We start from the raw sequence: 21591 nt of genomic DNA, 5'->3' as shown, positions 1-21591 counted from the left end.
GGTTGGTTTTTGTTATACTTTATTATAGTCATTATATTTACAATATAATGTGAAATGGTTCAACTTCAGATAAAAAAAAAATAAAGCTTGGTATTTTTTAAAGAAAACAATATAGGATGGATATCAGCTGATACTAAAGGCTTCAGTATCAGTATCAGAAAAGAAAAAGTGGTGTCATGCCATCTCTAATTGGAAGTCAGCATGGTTATGTGTGAGGGCTTGTGAAATGTGTTTGTTTTCCTTTTTACAGCGTTACATTGACCAGGTCATGAGGACTTACATATGGACACCAGTAGATGGCACAGACTACAGGTGAGGACAAGTACGCTATTATCTAACTGGTTTGCTCAATAATCATCACCACGTCTTCATCATCACCATCATCTCGTCAGTCCACTTATAGGAGAAGACCTTGGCTTGTTTGTTTCACAAAACAGTTTCTAGAGCATGAGCTAAAAACAATCCAGAACCAGTCATGAGGAAAAAAGTGTTTAAAAACCTGTAAAAGCAAGCAAGGTGTCCATTTTCAGTTTCAGTCTATTTTTATGTAGTTAGGGACAGGAAATTACGTCACAGTACCAGGGTCCCGGGTTTGATCTTCCAGTTTCCTTCCACCTCCCAAAAACATGCTAGAAGGTAAATTAGCTATGCTAAATTGCTCCTAGGTGTGAATGTGTGTGTGTGTGTGTGTGTGTGTGTGTGTGTGTTTGTGTGTGTGTGATGGACTGGCATCCCATCTAGAGTGTGTTCCCACCTCAAACCTCGAGTTCACCACGACCCTGACTAGGATAAAGCGTTAAGGAAGATGAATGACAAAATGATGTCTGAGTGTAGATGACAAACAGTAAAAGTGTGTGCATTGCAAAAAATGATATCTTAACCAGTGAAACCATCTTGAATAGGACTAAATTTATCTAATATTTCTTATTTTTAGATTATTGTGAATCAAATAGAAGATTAATCGATGCTTTTTCTCATGTCGAGCTTTACATTTGCTTCTTTCTAGAAATAGATGTTTGAAATTAGGAAAAATATATGTATTTGTCAATAGAACAAGCTTATTTCAAGCTTGAAATGAGTAAAATATGTCTAGAAAAAGGTTTAATAATCTTATATTTGGTAAATATAAATTATATAATAGGAAATGCTAGATTCATTTCACTATATTAGATATTTTCACTTGCTAAGATGTAATTTTTGAAGTGCATGCATTTCAGAGTGAGGAACGTATGCTTTTCTAAGGCCCATTTTGTGAAAGCAACATTGTAATTTTAGTATTTTTATTTATTTATTTAAATCCTACCTGTTACAAAGGTACAAAAAAGTGGAAGCATTAGAGGTCTAAAATATAAATATTCTAGCCACATTAGCATTATCTGCTATTTGCACTCACACTCAGAATGATCCCAGGCAGTGAATGTGTTTTGTGAATATATGTTTCTACAAACAGTATACGGCTGATTTCATGTTAAGCTGTTTTGAGTTGAAGTAGTGAGCAGAACGTAATAGCTGTGGTCTGTAAAGTCGTTCTTTATTCAGATTGTGTTCTCTGTTCTGCAGTTTGGGTTTGGTGCTGCCCACATACAGCGAGAACCACATCAGGGCCAATCTCAGTGATCAGATCCTGCAAGTCCAGTGTAAGTATTAAAAACACCTAGACAGCCCTGAGTCTGTCTTTCCGTCTCCTTCAGGTGATTCCTCCCGGCTCCCTTCTCTACTCTTAACCCTCCTAACCCAACCCCAACCAGGTGACCTCTAGCAGCATCAGCACCACCAGCCCAAACATGGATCCCGAAAAATGTCCAAGGACTGTCTCCTTTCCTCTCTTCCTCTCCATAGACATTGGGGTGGGACAAAAAAGAATGGAAATATTCTTCTGTCGTCCCCCCCTCCTTATCATACTCCTCCCCCCCCCCCCCTTTTTCCTGTCCTCATGCTGTTCTGTACTGAGGGGATTTTTCTTTCCCCGCAGGGTTGAAAAGAAAAACCCCTTGCCAAAAAAAATGACAGAAAGGTGAAAGCTGTGGGTTTTATTGCGTTACTATATTAAGTTGAAAATAATGGTGACCATTATTTTTCTTTTGCTCTCGCCTCTTCTCTCTCATGATGATGATTCTGAAGCACTTTAACCGCTTTATATTGTTTGTATGGGATGTGTGAAAAGAAACTTTTCACTTCCCCTGATTTCCATTGTTGTGTTTTTCTTCAGTTGTTTTTATGATTTTATGATTTCTGGGAATGCTAACTGTACTGTGTTTTCTGTAATCAGCTTTGGAATCATTTATGCAATAAAACATAATGCTCCATGATGGGCATTTGTTCAGCACTGGAGATGGAGATTTTTTGTGGGTCTCTCTCACTTCTCTCATTCTCTCTCTCTGTCTCTCTCCCTCTCTCTCTCTCTCTGTCTGTCTCTCTCTCTCTTTCTCTTGACCCAGTTGCTCCTCTCCTCCTTCAGCATATACTCGTACGTGTTTCTAATTTTTTTTAATGTTACATCAGTCGTGATTGTGGCAGTGTGTTCTGAAATGTCTTTGTGTAAATTTCGGCCATGTTGTTTGCCGGAGTTTGATGTTTGCTCTTTTTAGCTTTTCGTTCAGTTCCATGTTCATTTCTTTTTGACTCACTTGATTTTCCTTCTTCTTAAAAAAAACAATATTTTTATTCAAACAGTAATTGAATAAAATATTGTCTGTGATCCCCCCTCCTCTCCTACCCAATTCCCCCTGTTTCTTTTCTTGCTCACTCCTTCTCTGACGGATCCGCACAGTAAAAGACACCACGGGCAAGTATACTCCATATTGGTCCACCTCCTCCTCCCTTATTCCCCTATACCCTCGTCCCCTTGTTCTCTTGTCCTCACCCCTCCTGCTGACACCCACCTTCACCTGTTTCAGCCTGCTTGCCTCCTCTGTTCCCCTGCTGGCCTTGCCTTCAAGACTCTACTCTTCCTCTTCCCCTTCCTTTTTCTCTACCTCACTTTCCACTCACCCACCCTCCTGCTGCAGCACGCACACATCTCTCTCGCTCACATCTCTTGTTCACACTTTCATTCCTTCTTCTCCCTCTCTCTCTCTCTCTCTCTCTTTCTCTCTCTCTCTGGCTAAACCATATTCAGATTTCTATCACATGCATCCTGAAAATAAATATAAATAAAAATGTTCTGCACATATCACAAAAAATGTTGGATTTCACCACCCCCTGGGGAATTTTCCTCTTTCTATCTCTCCAATGTTACTCTCTCTATCCTTTTCTGTGTTATTCCCACCCTGAATTGCGCAAAGTCTCTGAAATTTATTGTCCCCTTGTTCAAGTAGAACAGCTGTAAGAATAGGTAAAACTGTCTATTTTACAGACTGGATTCTAGTAGGTTTTTAATATTTCTCAGGTTTTGCACTGTTTAATATGTAAAGTACTGTTTAAGAGTATTTCATATGATCAGCTGATTAGAGAATTTGGAAATGGAAAGTCAGTACATTGTCAGATATTTTAGAAATGCTTTTCTGATACTGCGTAGTTCAGTTAAAGTATGTGCCAGATAGCACACGCACATCTAACCAACCTCAAATTATGTCTCATAGATGGCACACTTGCTAACTTGCTAACTGCTCGCTTACTAACTGGAAAGACTTTGACACAGCATTGTTTCAGGTCATTGTTAATGCACGTTCTTTATATTCTGCCTTTTTATACCTTTAGACAAGCTGGAATATTTGTAAAGTGTCATGTGTTCCTGGCTAAACAACACCCCAGAAATGAGCTCATGTCAGTTAATCATTGAAGGAAAGGTGCATGGGACGAATCTGTGTATCACTGGGTGAGAGTGATTAAAGAGAGATTTATTAAATCATCTCCAAGAGGTGGTGCTGCCTTACAGCACTGGCTGGTTTAAATCACACATTATACTCCAGGATGGTGAAAAGTAGCAGATGACATAAAAGCTGTGCTGAAGTCTTTCCGATTATCAAGCGACGTCATTGCAACATCTTTGAGACATGCATTGCACGTCATACCGACATAAATATCACGGAAAGTGAAAATATGAATGAAATGCCTTTTGTACTGGATTTTTAAATAGTGCCAGTGTTTTGAACTTTTAATAGATAGTAGTAATGTTTAAGACCTGTCATTAGAGAAGATCTTTTTGGCTTTTGAGCAAGTTTATTCATTAGTTTAGACACCTTTATATTTAATGTTGTCTTTAAAGTAGTAACCCAGCCAAAATAGCACATTTTTCTTATTTTAGTAAGTGAAAGCAGGTTTTCCTTCAAGTCCTCTCGTCTTGTCTTGGTGGTGGAGCGTGATAGCTCCCGAATCGTTTGTCGTCCTACTGTGACACCTCCCCTCACCACCCCCCGTGTTTCCATCAGCTTGACTCCTTTGCCCCTTTATCACCCCTCAGACTGCCATGGCAACGGATCACCTACTTGCTCAGAAATTCCGATCTGGATGTGCACGGCACTGTGGTTGGGATACTACCTGGGCACTACTGTAATCACAGCTAACATAAGACTAAACAGTACAATTGCAGCTTGTAGGGGATTTCAGTTATTTAAATGCCTCCACCTTTTCTTAGCAAGACAGATCACTTTTAATGTTAATATTGAGTTGTTCAGGAGGAATGTGTTGCCCTGTTTCTCACCTTTCACAATGCAGTGCACGTCCTTCGATTGTGTCCCAGACAATCTCAGTCCACCGTGCCAGTCTGAGGAGTGAACACCTCCATCAGGACCCCCGCCTCACCCACCTTCCTGCAAAAAAGTTGGCCATGTTGATGCCTGTATACAAAAGAACAGAAATGAAACACTCCCCATTTTGTGGGAATTGCGTCTGAGAACTCGTTTCATTCAGTGGAGAAGGTTTGAGCCAGTTCTCCGACATGCGAAAGCATCAGCAAACAAACTGACAATTGGCATGCAATTTGTGCTTCAGAGTTCACTACAAAACACACAAAAGTTTGCCTGCGAAATTGCAGCGTGTTCTTCGACGGCCAGTGATAGGACTCTGTTTTGGGGCACCATATTGGCTAACACTGGTCTTTCCCCCTTGATTCCTCGGTGTTGCTATGGTAACGTCTCCCCACTGCGTCCCTGCACCCGTTGAAGAGCAGCTGCTGTTTTTTCTCTCTCCCAGACTCTCCTTCCTGCTCACTGAGCTCGCCGCTTCCCTGGATAATCTTGCCCCCTTTCTGTTGCAGATTTTGAATCTCTGCTGCCACACACTTTTGAGTCAGAGGGACATGTGTTGATAGCCCCAAGGTAGTTCTGCGTAATTGCTTGAGCCCACCTTGATTGATCTGTCCATGTTTTATCTGTAAACAAACATACACCATCTTCTTTATGTCCTCGAGGTGTCTAGTAGCCAATAGTAGCGGTCATCATTCAAAGAGTGTATGTGTGTGTGCGTGTGTGTGTACATTGTGTTTCAGGTGTGTATTGCTGTGTTTTTTATTCTGTATAGTCTGTCTCTCTCTTTCTCAAGTGTTGGAGATTATAATTAAGTAACATATAAGAGCTTAATTTCCCCTGGTCCTCTAATCCTAATGCTCCTACAACTTCAACAACCTTTCTGTTTCTTCATGGCATGGAAAAGACAATGGCCTTTATTCATCAAAGTTGCGTGGAAACAAGCACAGAGTTGGATGCACGAAATGATGAAAAAATCCGCATCTGATTCATGAAACGGTTGTACAACATCAAAATGAGCGTTGATTTGAGTGACGCTGATGAATCAACTTTAACCACGTGGAATCAAGCTCCTGCCCATTAGTCCTTTATTTTCCTCATATTCATTAGACACACTCCAGTTTACCCTAATATACATCTAATTTACATGCATCACACCATTCGCTTTTGCAGGTGATGCAAAAATGAACCAATAAAATGAAATCATCAGGGTATACGGAGTTAGAAGTGATTTTGTAATAAACATGGGAACCAGGTGGAAAACTGAACTGTTTTCCAACCTCACCAAATTATTTATAGCTGGGTTCCCTTTCGATACTACACTCGTACTGCATCACTAGACACTATGGGGGAAAACTCCTTTTTCTCCGATGACTGAAGCCTACAATCACGCAGTGAAACTGCACGGCCATTGGTTCGAGCAGTGCAATAAAATGAACCAATAGCTCGGCAGCGGAGCTGCACGAGCCTATGGCGAGGAAGCCCGACAGAATGGGCAGAGCCATCTGGCTATATAAGCGGGCATTGCGCCATAGGATCTCAGATCAATTCTCTTTCAGCGTCGACGACCTTCTCTTCGCTGATCTACGAGACTTGAAGCCGCTCGCCGTTGACACACCTTGCTGCGAACAAGAGCTGACTCGCCTGTGCCGTCTTGCTGTTCCCGCCCGATCTTCGAGCCGCCGCCAGCGTCCGGCGCAGATACCAGCTTGTCCCCTGCCGCCATCCGGCGAGCTAAAAGAGCCTTTTTTCCCCTAAAAGAGCAAAGCGGCATTGTTGCAAATGCCACGTTGTCATTGCAGCTCGTGCAGGACCGCTCTGCACGCTGATGATGGCCACTCAGAGTGCGTTTCCTGTCTGGGCAAGCCCCACGCAGAAGCCGCTCTGACGGAGATGGAGTGTTCACACTGCGTGAGCATGAGTCTCTCCTCTCTGTGCGCTCGGATCACTTTCTTTTCAGAGAGCGACTCCACCCCTAGCGCCCTCCCGTTTTCGGGGCAGAGAGGCTCAGCGCTCGTCTGCGAGTGAGCGAGCGCCAGCTCAGGCCCCACGTGCCTCGCTCTCACCGTGCAGAGAGGACTCTCCTGTCCTCTTTGAGCGCCCGGACCAGCGTCCCTCGGCTGATGCGAGTGACATGGTTTCGTTTGGCACACTCGAGGACGAACTGCTAGACGACAGCATGTCTCTAGCAGCGTCAGACGCGGAGGATATATGGGGCTCCTCTATCGACCCCACCCCTCTGCCGTCTATGGATCCCAGCGTTACCAAAACAGGGATGGACGCCGAGCTTTTCCGTGTCCTCTCTAGAGCGGTGGAGGAGCTGGGATTGGAGTGGTCCATGCCGGAGGAGCCCACTCGCAGCCATCTGGAAGAATGGTTCCTGCCGGGGCGCCGCCAGGCCCCTCGTCAGTGAGCCACGCCTTTTTTTCTGGTGGTCCATGACGGGCTCACGAAATCGTGGCACGCCCCCTACTTGGATCGCCTTCGCACGTCCGTTTCATCTGCGCTCTCCATGATCGACGGTGCGGACGAAAAGGGCTATGAAAAGCTGCCTCCTCTGGATGAGTCAGTGGCCGCACACCTCTGCCTGCCCACTGCCATCGGATGGAGAGCGAAGGTCACGCACCCCTCTAAACCGTGCAGGACAACGTCTGCCCTCGCTCTTCGAGCAACAAAGGCGATGGTGCAGGCCATGGGGAGATCAATGGCCAGCTTAGTGGTGTTAGAGCGCCACTTATGGCTGAATCTCACAGAGATCAAGGAGGCTGACAAGGTTTCTTTCCTCGACTCTCCAGTCTCTCCCACGGGGCTGTTCGGACCTGCTGTCGAGGGTTTTGCAGAGCGTTTTACTGCTGCACAGAAGTCGTCCCAGGCAATGCAACACTTCTTGCCGAAGCGCTCAAGCTCTGCAAGTGTTACCAGTCACCCCAAACCTGCTCCAACGCAGCAGCCGGCTAAACCCGCACCTTTGCCTGCTCAGCCTATTCAAAAGCCTGAGCCTCCGCAGCGCTCCCGCTCGGCCAGACGCTACCCATTCCCGAGGCGCCAAGGACCCCGGCCCAAGCTGACGCTGGATCCTACGCCTCAGGAGTCATCCTGATCTACTCGACAGGAAGAGGAAGGGGCAAAGTCTCGCAATCGCCGGACCACCCCGAAACGGTCTCTGTTATGCCCCCAAGCACCCCGTTCTGTTCCGGGTGCCGGTGGCAGTGTGTTTGTTGTAAATACTGTTGTGGACACTGGGCCCATTCTGAAAGCGCCCACACACACAGCCGCTGTTATAGCAGGAAAATTTTCAGTCAGAGAGCAAATTTCCTCTTCCACTTATAACGAGTGTCAGGTCCCCTCACGGCGATCTGCCACTCGAACCAGTCCAACCCCTCGCCACACGGGCTGAGGCCTGGCAGGCCATCCCCGGAGTGTCAGAGTGGGTTTTGGGGATTATAATATGAGGTTACTCACTCCAGTTTGCTCGAAGACCCCTGCGATTCAGCGGCGTGGTTCCTACCGTAGTGCGGAGCAAGGACGCTCACGTCATGCGCTCCGAGGTGATGGCCCTACTGGCAAAGGGTGCCGTAGAAACAGTTCCGCCAGCGAAGAGCAAGTCAGGATTGTACAGCCGTTACTTCCACGTCCCCAAAAAGGATGGTGGCCTTCGGCCCATCCTCGATCTCAGGCACGTGAACCACTCGCTCATGAAGCGGCCGTTCAGGATGACTACTTTGAAACAGATCCTCTCGCAAATCCGCCCAGGGGACTGGTTCTTTTCTCTGGATCTGAAAGACGCATACTTTCACATCCAGATAGCCCCCCAGCACAGACGATTTTTGAGATTCGCCTTAGAGATTTGCCTTAGAGGGAGTGGCTTATCTACACGGTCCTGCCCTTCGGACTGTCCCTGGCTCCTCGCACTTTTACGAAGTGCATAGATGCAGCTCCTTCCCCTCTGAGACAGGGGAATCCGCATTCTGAATTACCTCGACAACTGGCTCATCTTAGCCCAATCAGAGGACGAGCAAGTGTCCCACAGATCCCTCCTCCTCAGCCACTTGGAGTGCGTAGGACTCAGGGTCAATTTCGCCAAGGGCGCACTGTCCCCCAGCCAACGAACTTTGTTCCTGGGGGTAGTTTTCGTCTCAGCCCTCATGAGGGCAGCAGTCGCGCCAGGACGTGCGCTGGCCATACAACAGCTCGCGGCCTCCTTCAAAATTGGAGCCGCCTGCCCCCTCAAAGCGTTTCAAAGGATGCTAGGCCTCATGGCCTCCGCATCACCGGTGCTACAGTTGGGCCTGCTTCTCATGAGACCCCTTCAATACTGGCTGAAACCACAAGTGCCGCCCCATGCGTGGTGTCAAGGTTGCCTTCATATCAGTGTGACCCAGGCCTGCGTAGCGGCTCTGGCCCCCTGGAAGGGCCCCAGTAGTTCAAGCAGGGCGTAACCATGGGCATTGTTCACAGAAGGAAGGTTGTCTCGACGGATGCTTCCAACACAGGTTGGGGAGCTCTGTGCGAGGGCAAACCGGCCTCCTGGTCAGTCGCAGAAGGTCGGCTACACATCAACTGCCTCGAGATGACGGCAGTATGTTGAGCCCTTCAGACCTCCACCCGCAGACGGTTCAGAAAATCTGGGAGATCTTTGCCAAGGCAGAGGTCGACCTCTTTGCCTCAAAAAAACAATTCTCGCTGCCCAATTAATTTTTCGAAGAGCAAGGATACGTTGGCCCTCGATTGGCCCAACCTCCTCCTGTATGTTCCCCCCCCCATCGCTCTGATCCCTCAGGTAATCGGACGAATCAGGGACCACAAGCACAGAGTCCTCCTAGTGGCCCCGCTCTGGAGGAACCAACTTTGGTTCTCAGAGCTGTCACAGCTGTTGACAGCAGCCCCATGGCCCATTTCCCTGAGGCAGGACCTCCTCTCACAGGCGAACAGGACAATCTGGCACCCCCAACCTGAGTTGTGGGCTTTGCACCTTTGGGCTCTCGACAGGAATCAGTAGATCTTCCTGAACGTGTCCTAAATACTATATCACAGGCTAGAGCCCCGTCCACGAGACACCTCTATGCCCTTAAATGGTCAGTCTTCTCTGCCTGGTGCGCAACCCACGGTGAAGACTCAACTTCCTGCGACATGTCAGTGATATTGTCCTTCCTAAATGAGCTGTTGGATAAGGGCCGCTCCCCTTCCATGCTCAAGGTTTATGTGGCAGCTATAGCGGCTTCCCATGCTCCTATAGCCGGACAGTCTGTGGGCCGGAACAACCTGGTTGTTCATTTCCTGAGGGGTTCCAGGAGGCTCAATCCGCCTCAGCCCCCTACCGTCCCTGTGTGGGACCTGCCCACGGTCCTGAGGGCCCTCAAGGGGTCCCCCTTTGAGCCACTACAGTCTGGGGACCTAAAAACCCTATTGTTAAAGACTGCCCTGCTACTGGTGTTAGCATTGGTCAAACGAGTAGGTGACTCACAGGTGCTCTCGGTGAGCCCTGCCTGTCTTGAATTTGGGCCTAATGACTCCAAGGTCATCCTAAAGCCAAGGCATGGATACATTCTTAAGGTGCTCTACACCCCATTTAGAGCACAGGTTATCACTCTCTCGGCGCTTCCACCATTAGCGGAAGACCCAGAGTTGAACCTTCTCTGCCCTGTCAGGGCGCTGAGGATTTACATCGAGCATTCCGCTCCATTCAGGCAGTCGGAGCAACTCTTTGTATGCTTTGGCGGCCGCACCAAAGGGTTTCCGGTCACAAAGCAGAGAATTTCTCTGTGGTTAGTTGACACTATTGCGCATACTAGCATACTCCTCCCTGGGCCTGCAAAGCCCTATAGGAGGTAGAGCCCATTCCAATCGAGGCGCAGCATCGTCTTGGGCGTGGTCTAGCGGGGAGTCCATAGCAGACATTTGTGCGGTGGCGGGCTGGGCCTCGCCGTCCACATTCGCCAGGTTCTATAGCTTGGACGTTCCGGCCTTACAGGCTCGGATCCTATCTGCTTAAGGGGCACGCACCTGTTTAGGACAAGCACATTCCTTGTACGTTCTTGGCCCTTTCAGAAGTGCTGAGACTGCACAAAATTATTTGGAACGATTATCCTAGGCTGGGCTGACCTCGGTGAATTTGGCCCTCCTGCCACCTGCGGGGTTCACCCTTCTTAAACTAGGTCCCTCTGAGCCTTAATTGTTCAAGGCCGATTCATGCCAATCGTTCCACTTTCACGGCCCAGCGTGATTGTATTGGTTCCCCATAGCATCTAACGACGCAGTACGAGTGTAATATTGAAAGGGAACGTACTCGGTTACTAACGTAACTTCAGTTCCCTGAGATATGGGTACGAGTACTGCGTTGCAGGCCGTACCTTGACATCGCACAACTCAGAGTTGTCGCTTTAGTCGAATTTGACCTGAGATCCTATGGCGCAATGCCCGCTTGTATAGCCAGATGGCTCCGCCCATTCTGGCAGGCTTCCTCGCCATAGGCTCGTGCAGCTCTGCTGCCGAGCCATTGGTCTGTTTTATTACACTGCACGAACCAATGGCCGTGCAAGTTCACTGCGTGATTGTAAAGGCTTCAGTCATCGGAGAAAAAGGAGTTTTCCCCCATAGTGTCTAGTAACGCAGTACTCGTTCCCGTGTCTCAGGGAACCAAGGTTACGTTAGTAACCAAGTACGTTTTTATTCGTTTTAGAACTTGAACTCGGTTAGAGTTCAGTTTAACTGAATTCTAAAGATTTAATTAAATATAGATGAGCCAAGTTTCCATTCGGAACAGACAAACAAACCCTTATTTCCTATCTAAGGAACACTGAAAGAAACTAATCAAGCACTGAACATCAGACTACCAAATGAATGTATTTGCATCTGACCCGCTTTAGCCTTGTATCCAGGTCAGCGCTTCATGGTGTGTCTTGTACACGAATGTACCTATTATCATAATGAAATGATGAAGATACAAGTTTGCTCAATCGCATGCACATTTACAAATTACATTTTGACACTAAACTGCATTAGCTATATCTAAGTCTGAGGTTCCATGTGCACAATTGTGATGATATCAAAGTTATTTTCTATTTTTATTGTTACTACTTATTAGGGGTGTGATGATTAGACCATTTGGATCAGAGCATTGATTTAAAAGGCAATGATTAAAATTATTTGAGGCAACAATCTCAATTCTTATCAATAACAATCATTATTATATATTATAATTTATTACAGATGGATCATTTTCAATTATAATTGATTATGATTAGATTAGTATTGAAAAAGGACAGACAACTAGTCTGTAAAAATATTAATATTTTTAAACTGATGTGTAAATAGGCTAGCAAGGTGATTTGCTCGTAACTCTGATACTTAAAATAATTCTTCTCTACGTCATCGTTATTTGTGAATTAACAGCAGGCCTACCCCAGATTTGAAACAAAGTTGGTCAGAGGCTTCTAAATCTAATCGTATCTTATCGTAGCAGATTAAGTGTTATTGTGAAACATCAAACTGTTGCCTTATGAATCAAAATCATATTGTGTAGAAGCCTGAGGATTACACACCTACTTCTTATACTACTCTACTTACTACAGACTGCTTGTTACACTTGATGATACTGATGTTAATTTTGATTATTTGACAGCAAGTCTATCATTGTTCAGGTTGTTAAGGTGTGTGAGGTTGATTGTACAGAAACACTAAAGATGACACTGATGAATAAGGACACTGTCAGTGGAATTTGCATACACTTGTTTTACGATCAGATTTGCAACTTTGATGAATAAGGGCCATTGTCTTGTGTGATTCACTCATCCTCAGAATTTGGTTTGGCTGTTGCATGTTGCAGCACATGCTGAGCCATTGCATTTTTGGTGCATGTTTTTGTGCCTGCACATGTATTTATTGTGTTCCAGGGTGTGTTGTCTTCAAGTGAATACTGTGTGTAGCCTTGTATTTGCATTAAACATTTTTTTAAAAAAATGTGTTTTTAAAAATCAAAGTGCATACTTGTAAAGCTGCTGGCATGCACTGTATCAGTGTAGTGATTAGTTGTAACACCAGTTACCCTTAAAAGAGACTCCATCCTTTGTATGTTGGTGTTAGAGATAGGAGTGTGTGTATGTGTATTGTGACTGTTAAACAATGTATCTACTTCTTAGGGAATACTGCAAAGAGCTGGAGCTTTCTAGCAACAACACAGAGTTCCTGCACAACTTCATCGCTCTGATGGAGAAAGTCACTCCAGACTCCAAACAATGTGAGGTTTCTGAAGAAATTCTACTCCAGCATTGAATACCATGATGTATTAACTAATGACCAAAACTTTCATAATAATCATTGAGTGACTGACTGAATCCACAAAATACTTGTTTAGATCAGCTATTCTCAAATGTTTTGCAGCCAGGAACTCCTTTAACTGTAAAATAAATTCCACAGACGCACTCTGAGCATAATCCAACTATTCAGATATTAGGCATATGACGTAAATGTGGGCAATAATATTTTGGCAATTTATTAGAGCAATAGAGCTTTCCATTTCCTGAAATTTCCACCAACAGAACACATTAAGTCCATGTCGACATAATTTATAGACCAACTTGTTTGTGAGTTATTGAAGTTTTGATTAAACCTGTTCAATCAAGTGACCGGTCAAAATGACTAATAGCTACAAATGGTCAATAATAAATAAAATATAACTTTGATAATGGTGGGTCGTGATTTCCAGCACTGATCACGAACTCCCTATCTATTATCCCTGGGGGTCTGTGGACTCCATTTAAAAAAAAAAAACAAAGAAAAAACACTGGTGTAGGTCATGTTATTTTGGGGACCTTTAATGCCAGTAGTATCTTTTGTAACATACCTGTAATATCAGCAGACAAAATATCCTGGATATTTCAGAGATACAGATGGACCACTGTACTCCCAATACTCGCTTAATCATAAATAGATTGATTGCATCAAAGAATGACAGATTTCTCTATTTTAATCTAGCAGACAGTAGGTCTATCTTGTTGGTAGCTAATTCCCAGTTCTGATAAAAAAGACATTAATCTGCACCCAGCAGTATTAATCAACCTTTTAATGCATCTTTCACGTGTCCAACCCAGGTGACAACTTCCTGCTGCATAACCTGATCCTGGACACTGGCATTATCAGACAGCTGGTAGAGAAAGTGTGGAAAACAAAGGACCTCAACACGTTAGTGCAATTCAGCTACATCCCCTGACACAACTACACATTTAATATGACTTGAGAGTCCAGTCACTCCAAATAACACACTGCGAGTTACAGTTTGTGCTACACTGGTGTGTTTATCCGTGTACTTTCTTTCCCTGTCCTCTAGGTATGGATTTTTGGCCGTCTTTGCAGCTACAGATGGTGGCATCACTCGTATTTTTCCCAATAAGTGAGTCTGATTTCAGTTGTTATCACGTAACTTTGTAATTACCGACTGATATGTTTCTCATTCACATGTAAGCAAAATACTTTGTATTAGCTGTAAGAGTTAATTTTAGGGATTTATTCTCAAAAGTTGTGAAATTGTGTGTTTATTTGTGTGTCAGAGCTGCTGAGACGTGGGAGGAGGATCCAGAGCCGTTTAATGCCAGTTATTACCGCCGCAGTATGGACAACAAGGGCTACATCTTTAGAGCACCGTATCGTAGCCGTGAGTAAACACACACAAACACTTTCAGCAAACACACAGAAATATTTTGCTTTCTCAAGAGAAATGGTGTAAAATATAACCAAAAAAGAGCTTAATCATTTTTTTTTTTTTTAAAAACTAATGGATTTAAAGATTCATGAATTCACTGAATAAGTGCACCATTTTCAATATTTATGGAAGAGCTGCACTAATTAAAAACAGCATGTTTTGGACAAAAGTTGGAAGACATGCACTACTGAATCAGTACAGGCATCTCTGTATCTGTGAAGTCAGATTCTTATTATCAATTTAAAATGGACTTTCTTTCACATTATGTGGCTTTCTCTGTGTTCTTGTCCTTCAGTATGTTGGCTGCTTTGTGTCATCAGATCATTGAACATATATTGAGAAATTGCATGAAATGATGGTATCATTTCATCTCTTTTATTTTGTCAGCAAATGCAATCTTCCAGGATCCAGAGAATGACACGATTGACATCCTGGTCAGTACAGCAGTGGAAATTACAGTGGGCTCCAGAACCATCAAGCCGGCTGGTAATTTCATCACCTTCATCTTACAGTTTATAAAATAACAACTACATGTTATAATTATGCTGTATTACATACTTGAGATATGAATGTTCTTTCTGCACAAAATTAACCATCAAACACTTTGTGCACTTGTTCATTTCAAACATGAAAATGTTTTGATCTGTATCTATTTACTCCATCACATTTACTGCATTTATTACTTTTAACCTACTTGGATTCAAGGTAGGCAGAATAAAATCCAGGCATATACAGCTGAGTGGAAAAGGTGGCATCCCCTTAGGTTAAAAAGAAGAAATCAACAAAAAAATTTTATATTAATGAGACATTTATTGCTAGGTTTCACAGATATTCCTTCATAGAGGAAAAATGATACAGTTAAGGAGTCTGCATTTCTCTTTCTGAATGTTGTAATAATATTCAACATTGATGAATAATGAATACTCTCAGTTGTAATAGAGACACAATCAGACATCAGGGTTGGATTCAAAAAGTGCCAGTATTCAAATGACAAATAACTCTAAAGCAGTTGTTTACCAAAGTGGCATATAATTTCACAGAAATGTGATCACAGTGATTTGTTTCATGTACTATAAAGTTTTAGGAGCTGCCTTGATTGCAAGGCAGTAAACTGTGTTGAAGTTACATTGTGTGAGTTGCAGTCAGGGTTGTGTGAAACATCTGTTTCATAAAACTGTTTGTGTAGATGGACATGGCATGGATTAGAACTGACTGGCCGTCCCACCCAATATGGAGGAATTTCTTTACTTGTCATTATCCATGTAAAGCACATTTTAATCCAAGTGTAAATCTAAGAGCTGTGCTGTTATCTGTGGAAGAATCTGGTGATAGAATAGAACTGTTTTTATGTTGTTTGGTTTTATAGTTTTATTGACCACAACCTCTCTCTCTCTCTTTCAGTTGTGGGTGTAAAGTTGGACCTTGAAGCTTGGACTTCAAAGTTTAAGATCCTTGCCAGCAACCACACTGATAACACTCGACAGGGTTCTCAGTTGGTAAAATACTCACACACTGTTTTTTTTTTTTTTTCAGATTACATATATATGCACGCATTTTCTTGGGTTAAATCTGACCAATAAATACATTAATGGTTAGGACTATTTACTAGCAGCCAGACAAATCAATATTGTCCTTTAAAGCAAGGATTCTTCACATTTTTAAGTTTTGGAAGGTCTTGGGAACAACCATCTTGTACAGTTTCCAGTCCTGATAACTACGCCTGATTACTCCTGAAGGCTTGTACAAGATGATTCGTATCCTGCATTCATCTGTGTTGACTGTGCAGGTCCAAAAAAAATTATGTGACGTGTACACGTGGTGTAGTATCACCACATAAAGTGTGGGTTGTATAGTGTGATGTGATGTGACATCCACAACAGACTGAACAAACTACCAAACTACAGCTATCTCCAATCACCGATCCAGCTCTTCCTCTTATGAGAACACTGTGTGCACCTGAGCTCTCACTTCTCACCAGCGTTTTCTTTTTTGTGCATTTTTTTTTCTTGAATTCTCAGTGAAGCTGGTGTGGAGCTACAGTAGTAGCCCTAATTTTTTGCATATTCTGTTATCATTTTTTTCCCTGAGTAATTGATCACATACTGCTAGTACATTTTCCCTGGAAAAAGCTCTTTTCTCTTTCTGTGAATCTATGACTATGTGAACAGGGCAAGCAGAAAGACACTCATATTTTCATAAGTCGTAATTTTGTTTGTATTGAAATTGAGATCAATTTCTATTTAAAAATTAAGGGCATAAATAAAATTTTATTTGAATAATATATGCATGGTTTATCTCTTTTCCTCAGTGTGGACCGACCAGTAGCTGTGAGATGGACTGTGAGGCTCATGAAGTAAGACCACGTACTCATTCTTAGTTTTATGGATAAATTACTTTTTAAAATGGAGGATTATTGTTTCTCAGATTGATACTATTTCATCTTTAACAGAATGCATTTGTACAATATATGATATTTGATCGTCACTCATTGACTCTTGTACTACCTGTGCAGGATTTGCTGTGTTACCTGATCGATGACGGTGGCTTCCTCATCATGTCCAATCAGCAGCAATATGAGAGCAAGGTCAGGAGGAAGCTAGTTCGCTCACTCGCATGTATAAAACACACTTTTAGAGACTTTCAGTTTCAGAAATATCTCACGCTTTTCAGAGATTTCAAGTCCACAGAGAGACCTCACTGTACTCCATTCTTTTCTTTTTATAGATCGGCATGTTCTTCAGTGAGGTGGACCCTGCTCTGATGTATGTGCTCTACAACAACTCCTTCTACAACTACAAGGAGTCTTTTGACTACCAGTCTGTGTGTGAACCTGTGCCTAACAGTAACACAGGAGCAGCACCTAGAGGAGTGTTCGTGGTGAGTTAAAAAAAAAAAAAGAAAAAAAAAAAAAAAAAGAACTAATTAATAGATGAATTTCTAAAAAAGAATGTTCCTTTAAGATGTAAGATTTTACACTCAAACTGCTTTCCTTTCTTGTAGCCCACCATTGCGGACCTGGTGAACGTTGCCTGGTGGACCTCAGCAGCTGCATGGTATGAGACCGAATGAGTAAATGCTAAACTGTGGAGTCTTTGTATTAGATTCACACACACAAAGCTGATGTTACAGATTGTATTTTCAACTCCGGAGCCAAAACTATTTATTGGATTGCTCCTCCAAGTGAGGTTCAAGTGATTAAGTTATATTTTGGTATGTTTGTGAATATGCTATAGATTTATTTTTAGCAGAAGCTAAGTGAACCAAGCGTGCCATACATCAGCATCTGTGCTCTGAATATTCACTGACAAGAAGTAAACCTCTTTTCACCTCTTACTGGGTGTGAGTTAATGTCCACTGATTAGCCCGGTCATGGTGTGTCAGTGGAGTCACACTCATCTGTATTATCAGCTATGTTATATATATATATGTATGTGTGTGTGTGTCTATATATATAATATATATAGACACACACACACACACACACACACACCTGGGCAAAAAAAATGGCTATCTAATGGTTATCTAATGCAGGTTTTGTGTCTATAAGATGTGTTAAAAAAAACCATTGCTGTCTCAGAAAACCATCAAAGACAGAAATTAAGTTTTTGGCAGAATATGGAAAGTTTAATTCAGAGTGGTTCAGCAGAGTTGTGTGGAATGATGAATCACAATTTGAGTTGCATGGTGATGCTCCAGAGAGGCGTCTTTGAAGATGTGGTGAGAAATACAATAGAGAATGGATCTCTACCACAGTTAAGCATGGAGGAGGAGGTGTCAGATTGTGGGGAACCTTTTCAGCTGCTGGTACTGGTGATCTGCTTCACTGTGAAAAGTCAATGAATGCTTTCGAATACAGGAGAATATTGCAGAAAGGCTTGCTTCCCACATTTAAAAAGTTGTTTTCTAAAGCGGAATGATCAGATGTTATTTTTCAACAAGACAGTGCTCCTGCCCACACTGCAAAGACCACCAAGAAGTGGCTTGAGAACATGTTTATCAGTTTTGGCCTGGTGAGAGTCTAGATTTGAACCCTATAGAGAATATTTGGTCTCACATTAAACACAAACTAACCGGGAAACATTTTTCAACTACTCATCAAGTGTTTGAAGCCATCAGCATTGAATGGAACAACACTGACTCTTCTTTCTGTCAAAAGCTATCTGTAAGTTAATCCACAAGGCATAAACATAAAAAAAAATCGAAGGAAAAGCTATCCCATACTAAGTTACTTTATCTATTTGTTTAATTCTTGTTCATTTCCTGACCAATGAATTGTTGTTAAAGCCTTATTAAAAGCTTAATATTTTGCCATTTTGGGCTTGGCCCTTTTTTTGCCCAGGAGTGTATATCAGAGGTTATCACATATCAAAAGTTACTACAATTTTTTTTTATTTCAGTGTAGGTTTTTGTTTATTTACATAAAGTTTTTATTTCACTTTCTTGTCTTTTTCCTATAGGTCTCTGTTTCAGCAGGTCCTTTATGGTTTTGCCTACCATAACTGGTTCATTACAGGTATGTACAATAAATAGCATATACAGTCAACTCCAGAATTATTGGCACAAATCATGCAAATGAGCAAATAAATATTACAAACAATAACTCACATCTAGAAAAAAACTATTAGATTTTGTAAAAGTTTGTGGACACCTGACCATCACACCCATTTGTGTGATATCCCCCAAACTGTTGCCACAAAGTTTGAAACATGTAGTATGAGAAAGCACAAAATTGAATAAGATGTCTTTATATGCTGTAGAATTATAATTTCCCTTCACTGGAACTAAGGAGCCCAAACATGTTCCAGCATGACAATGCCCCTGCGCAACAACGTGAGCTCGATGAAGACATGGTTTGCCCAGGTTGGTGTGGAAGAACTCGAGTGTCCTCGACAGAGTCACTGAATACTTTGGAATGCCAACTGCACCCCAGGCCTCCTCACCTGACATCAGTGCCCAACCTCACTGTTGCTCTTGCAGCTGAATGAGCACAAAGTCCCACAGCCACACTCCAAAATCAAGTGGAAATCCTTCCCAGAAGGGTGGAGGTTATTATAACAGAAACAGGGGACTAAATCTGGAATGGGATGTTCAAAAAGCACATATAGGTGCGACGGTCAGGTGTCCACAAACCTTTGGCCATATAGTGTATATTTAAAAAAGATTAAAACCCAAGTTGGTGTTCAGGAATTCTGTTGTTGCCGTTCACCATTTCCTGTTTTTCTGAGTTAGACAGTTGGGGTTCTACACGTACTAACATGGGAAAAAACAAAGAACTTTCAACACAAAAGAGACAGATGGTTGTTGAGCTGCGCAAGTTACGGTCTACAGATATAGAAAAAAATTACCTGTTAAAATACTTTGAAATCTAATCAGAACCTGTTTGGCAAAAGAAGGTGACTGCATACATGGAACTGTCCTCATATATTCTGTCTAATATGGTGATGGATTATAGATGTTTTGCTGCTGTTTAACAGCTATTGGTCCTGGGGCTGTTCTGGGGCTGTTGTGTTGTTTGATGGCATCATGAATCCTGTTAAGTAGCTGAATATTTTAGCCCTGAACCTGATTGCCTCTGCCAGGAGGTTAAGAATTGACAATTGATAAATCTTTTAATAATATCTACAAACATGCATCCAAATATTTGTGTGTGTGTGTGTGTGTGTGTGTAGATGAAGTTGATGCAGGAGAGAGCATGGACTCCAGAGAGACTAGCTGTGTCACAATACAGAAGCAGTTCTACTTCGGGAACATCAGCAGTGCCTACAGCATAGTGCAAGACTGTGAGAACTGCTCCAGGTCAGATGAACTTTTCTACTGTCTGTTTTTTGTCTGTTCTTTATTTATGACTTGATGTGATCTTCTGTAATAAAAAGATACATTCATACTGAGATCACAAAATCACATGATGATGTTACAGCTCTGTACACTCACTGACCACCACTTTATTAGGAACACCTGTACAAATGCTCATCCATGCAGTTATTCAATCAGCCAATGTACAGCAGGTGTACAGGTGTTCCTAATAAAGTGGAATGGTGAGTGTATGTAAAAGTCTTTGCATACCTAACAAAGCAGATGAAGAAATCATCCTTTTAAATGAGTTAAGTATCACACATAAGTCAACCTAAAATAATTGCATATGTATGTAGCTAATCTGACCATGTTCTAGGTGTGGTAAAATAAAGAAGGCGTTACTTATAACAGATTTATAAAATGCTTATGCTCCACAGGTTGATCCATGCCAAGAGATTAACCAACACCAACTTGCTATTTGTGGTGGCTGAGAAGCTGCTCTGCAACACATGTGACATAGAGAAACTGTCTCAGGGTGAGAAAGAATGTATCCTTCCACAAATGATGACATTTGGTGAAATTTTGCATTTTTTTAACACTTAAGTTGAGGTTTGGAAGCTGGAGTGGTACTTTTATCATGTGTACCAACAATGTAGGAACATTCGCTCATTCATCTACAGTAATCGCTTCAGTGTGGCGGTGGATCCAGAGCCTAACAACGGGCACTAGTGCGGAATACGCCTTAGATGGGACACAAGTACATCACAAGACACCAGTTTAGTGTTGCTAAATCCATCTACTGGCATGTTATTGGGAAGTGGAAGGAAATCTAGAAGAAAACCAACACAAAAAGAACATGTACCAAAATTTCACACAGTAACCCAACCTAGGATAGAACCAGGGACCCTGGAGATGTGAAACGTCACCACTACCTGCTGCACCACCATGCCGCCCAATATAGAAACAGTAATGTTCAATTAATATGGATTTCACAACACTGACATCACTGAAATGTGTTTAAAACTCTGTTTTAATGTATCTGTTTCTGAAGTTTAAGTACATTTGAGTGGCCAGTTTTCAGTTTTATTTTTTTGTCAGGTTTGATATTAAAATGGAAATAGATTCTGATTCTCTTCTGGCAAAGAAAAGACATGATACAAAAAGCTTTTCAACTAGCAAAATGAACTCTTACATCTTGGTCAGATCTTGTGAAAATAATCTCATGTCAAAACAGTCATCATGAGAACTTCCTTAACACATTTTTCAGTAAAACAAGAAGAACCGTGTCTGGACATGCCACCACCTCGGTATAGAAAAGGGCCCTCTACTTGTTTCGATTACAACGCTGCAGTACGTATACATGCACACACAAATACACACACATACACAAGAGTCCAGCTGTTGACTGAACTACAG

General features: G+C 42.6%; 1 protein-coding gene across 2 annotated transcripts in view; it reads left to right on the top strand.

The window, feature by feature from the left end:
* cacna2d2a (calcium channel, voltage-dependent, alpha 2/delta subunit 2a) overlaps positions 1 to 21591 on the top strand; it is a 223336-nt gene that overhangs the window by 197714 nt on the left and 4031 nt on the right. The window contains exons 22-39 of one of the 2 annotated variants that reach the window (XM_034300325.2): positions 251 to 312; positions 1561 to 1637; positions 2771 to 2785; positions 5198 to 5258; positions 12824 to 12921; positions 13775 to 13865; positions 14011 to 14073; positions 14231 to 14334; positions 14770 to 14868; positions 15784 to 15878; positions 16691 to 16735; positions 16895 to 16966; positions 17107 to 17259; positions 17383 to 17435; positions 18840 to 18895; positions 20052 to 20178; positions 20613 to 20722; positions 21443 to 21525. In XM_034300325.2, the coding sequence (XP_034156216.1) occupies positions 251 to 312; positions 1561 to 1637; positions 2771 to 2785; positions 5198 to 5258; positions 12824 to 12921; positions 13775 to 13865; positions 14011 to 14073; positions 14231 to 14334; positions 14770 to 14868; positions 15784 to 15878; positions 16691 to 16735; positions 16895 to 16966; positions 17107 to 17259; positions 17383 to 17435; positions 18840 to 18895; positions 20052 to 20178; positions 20613 to 20722; positions 21443 to 21525 (1464 nt within the window). The remainder of the gene's footprint in view (positions 1 to 250; positions 313 to 1560; positions 1638 to 2770; positions 2786 to 5197; positions 5259 to 12823; positions 12922 to 13774; positions 13866 to 14010; positions 14074 to 14230; positions 14335 to 14769; positions 14869 to 15783; positions 15879 to 16690; positions 16736 to 16894; positions 16967 to 17106; positions 17260 to 17382; positions 17436 to 18839; positions 18896 to 20051; positions 20179 to 20612; positions 20723 to 21442; positions 21526 to 21591) is intronic. The other variant, XM_034300328.2, reaches the window with a different exon arrangement.

Source organism: Pangasianodon hypophthalmus, chromosome 2 (assembly GCF_027358585.1).
Source record: "Pangasianodon hypophthalmus isolate fPanHyp1 chromosome 2, fPanHyp1.pri, whole genome shotgun sequence".
Taxonomy (NCBI): domain Eukaryota; kingdom Metazoa; phylum Chordata; class Actinopteri; order Siluriformes; family Pangasiidae; genus Pangasianodon; species Pangasianodon hypophthalmus.
Note: the sequence above shows the minus strand (reverse complement) of the source record. Positions and strands in the feature narration are given on the sequence as shown.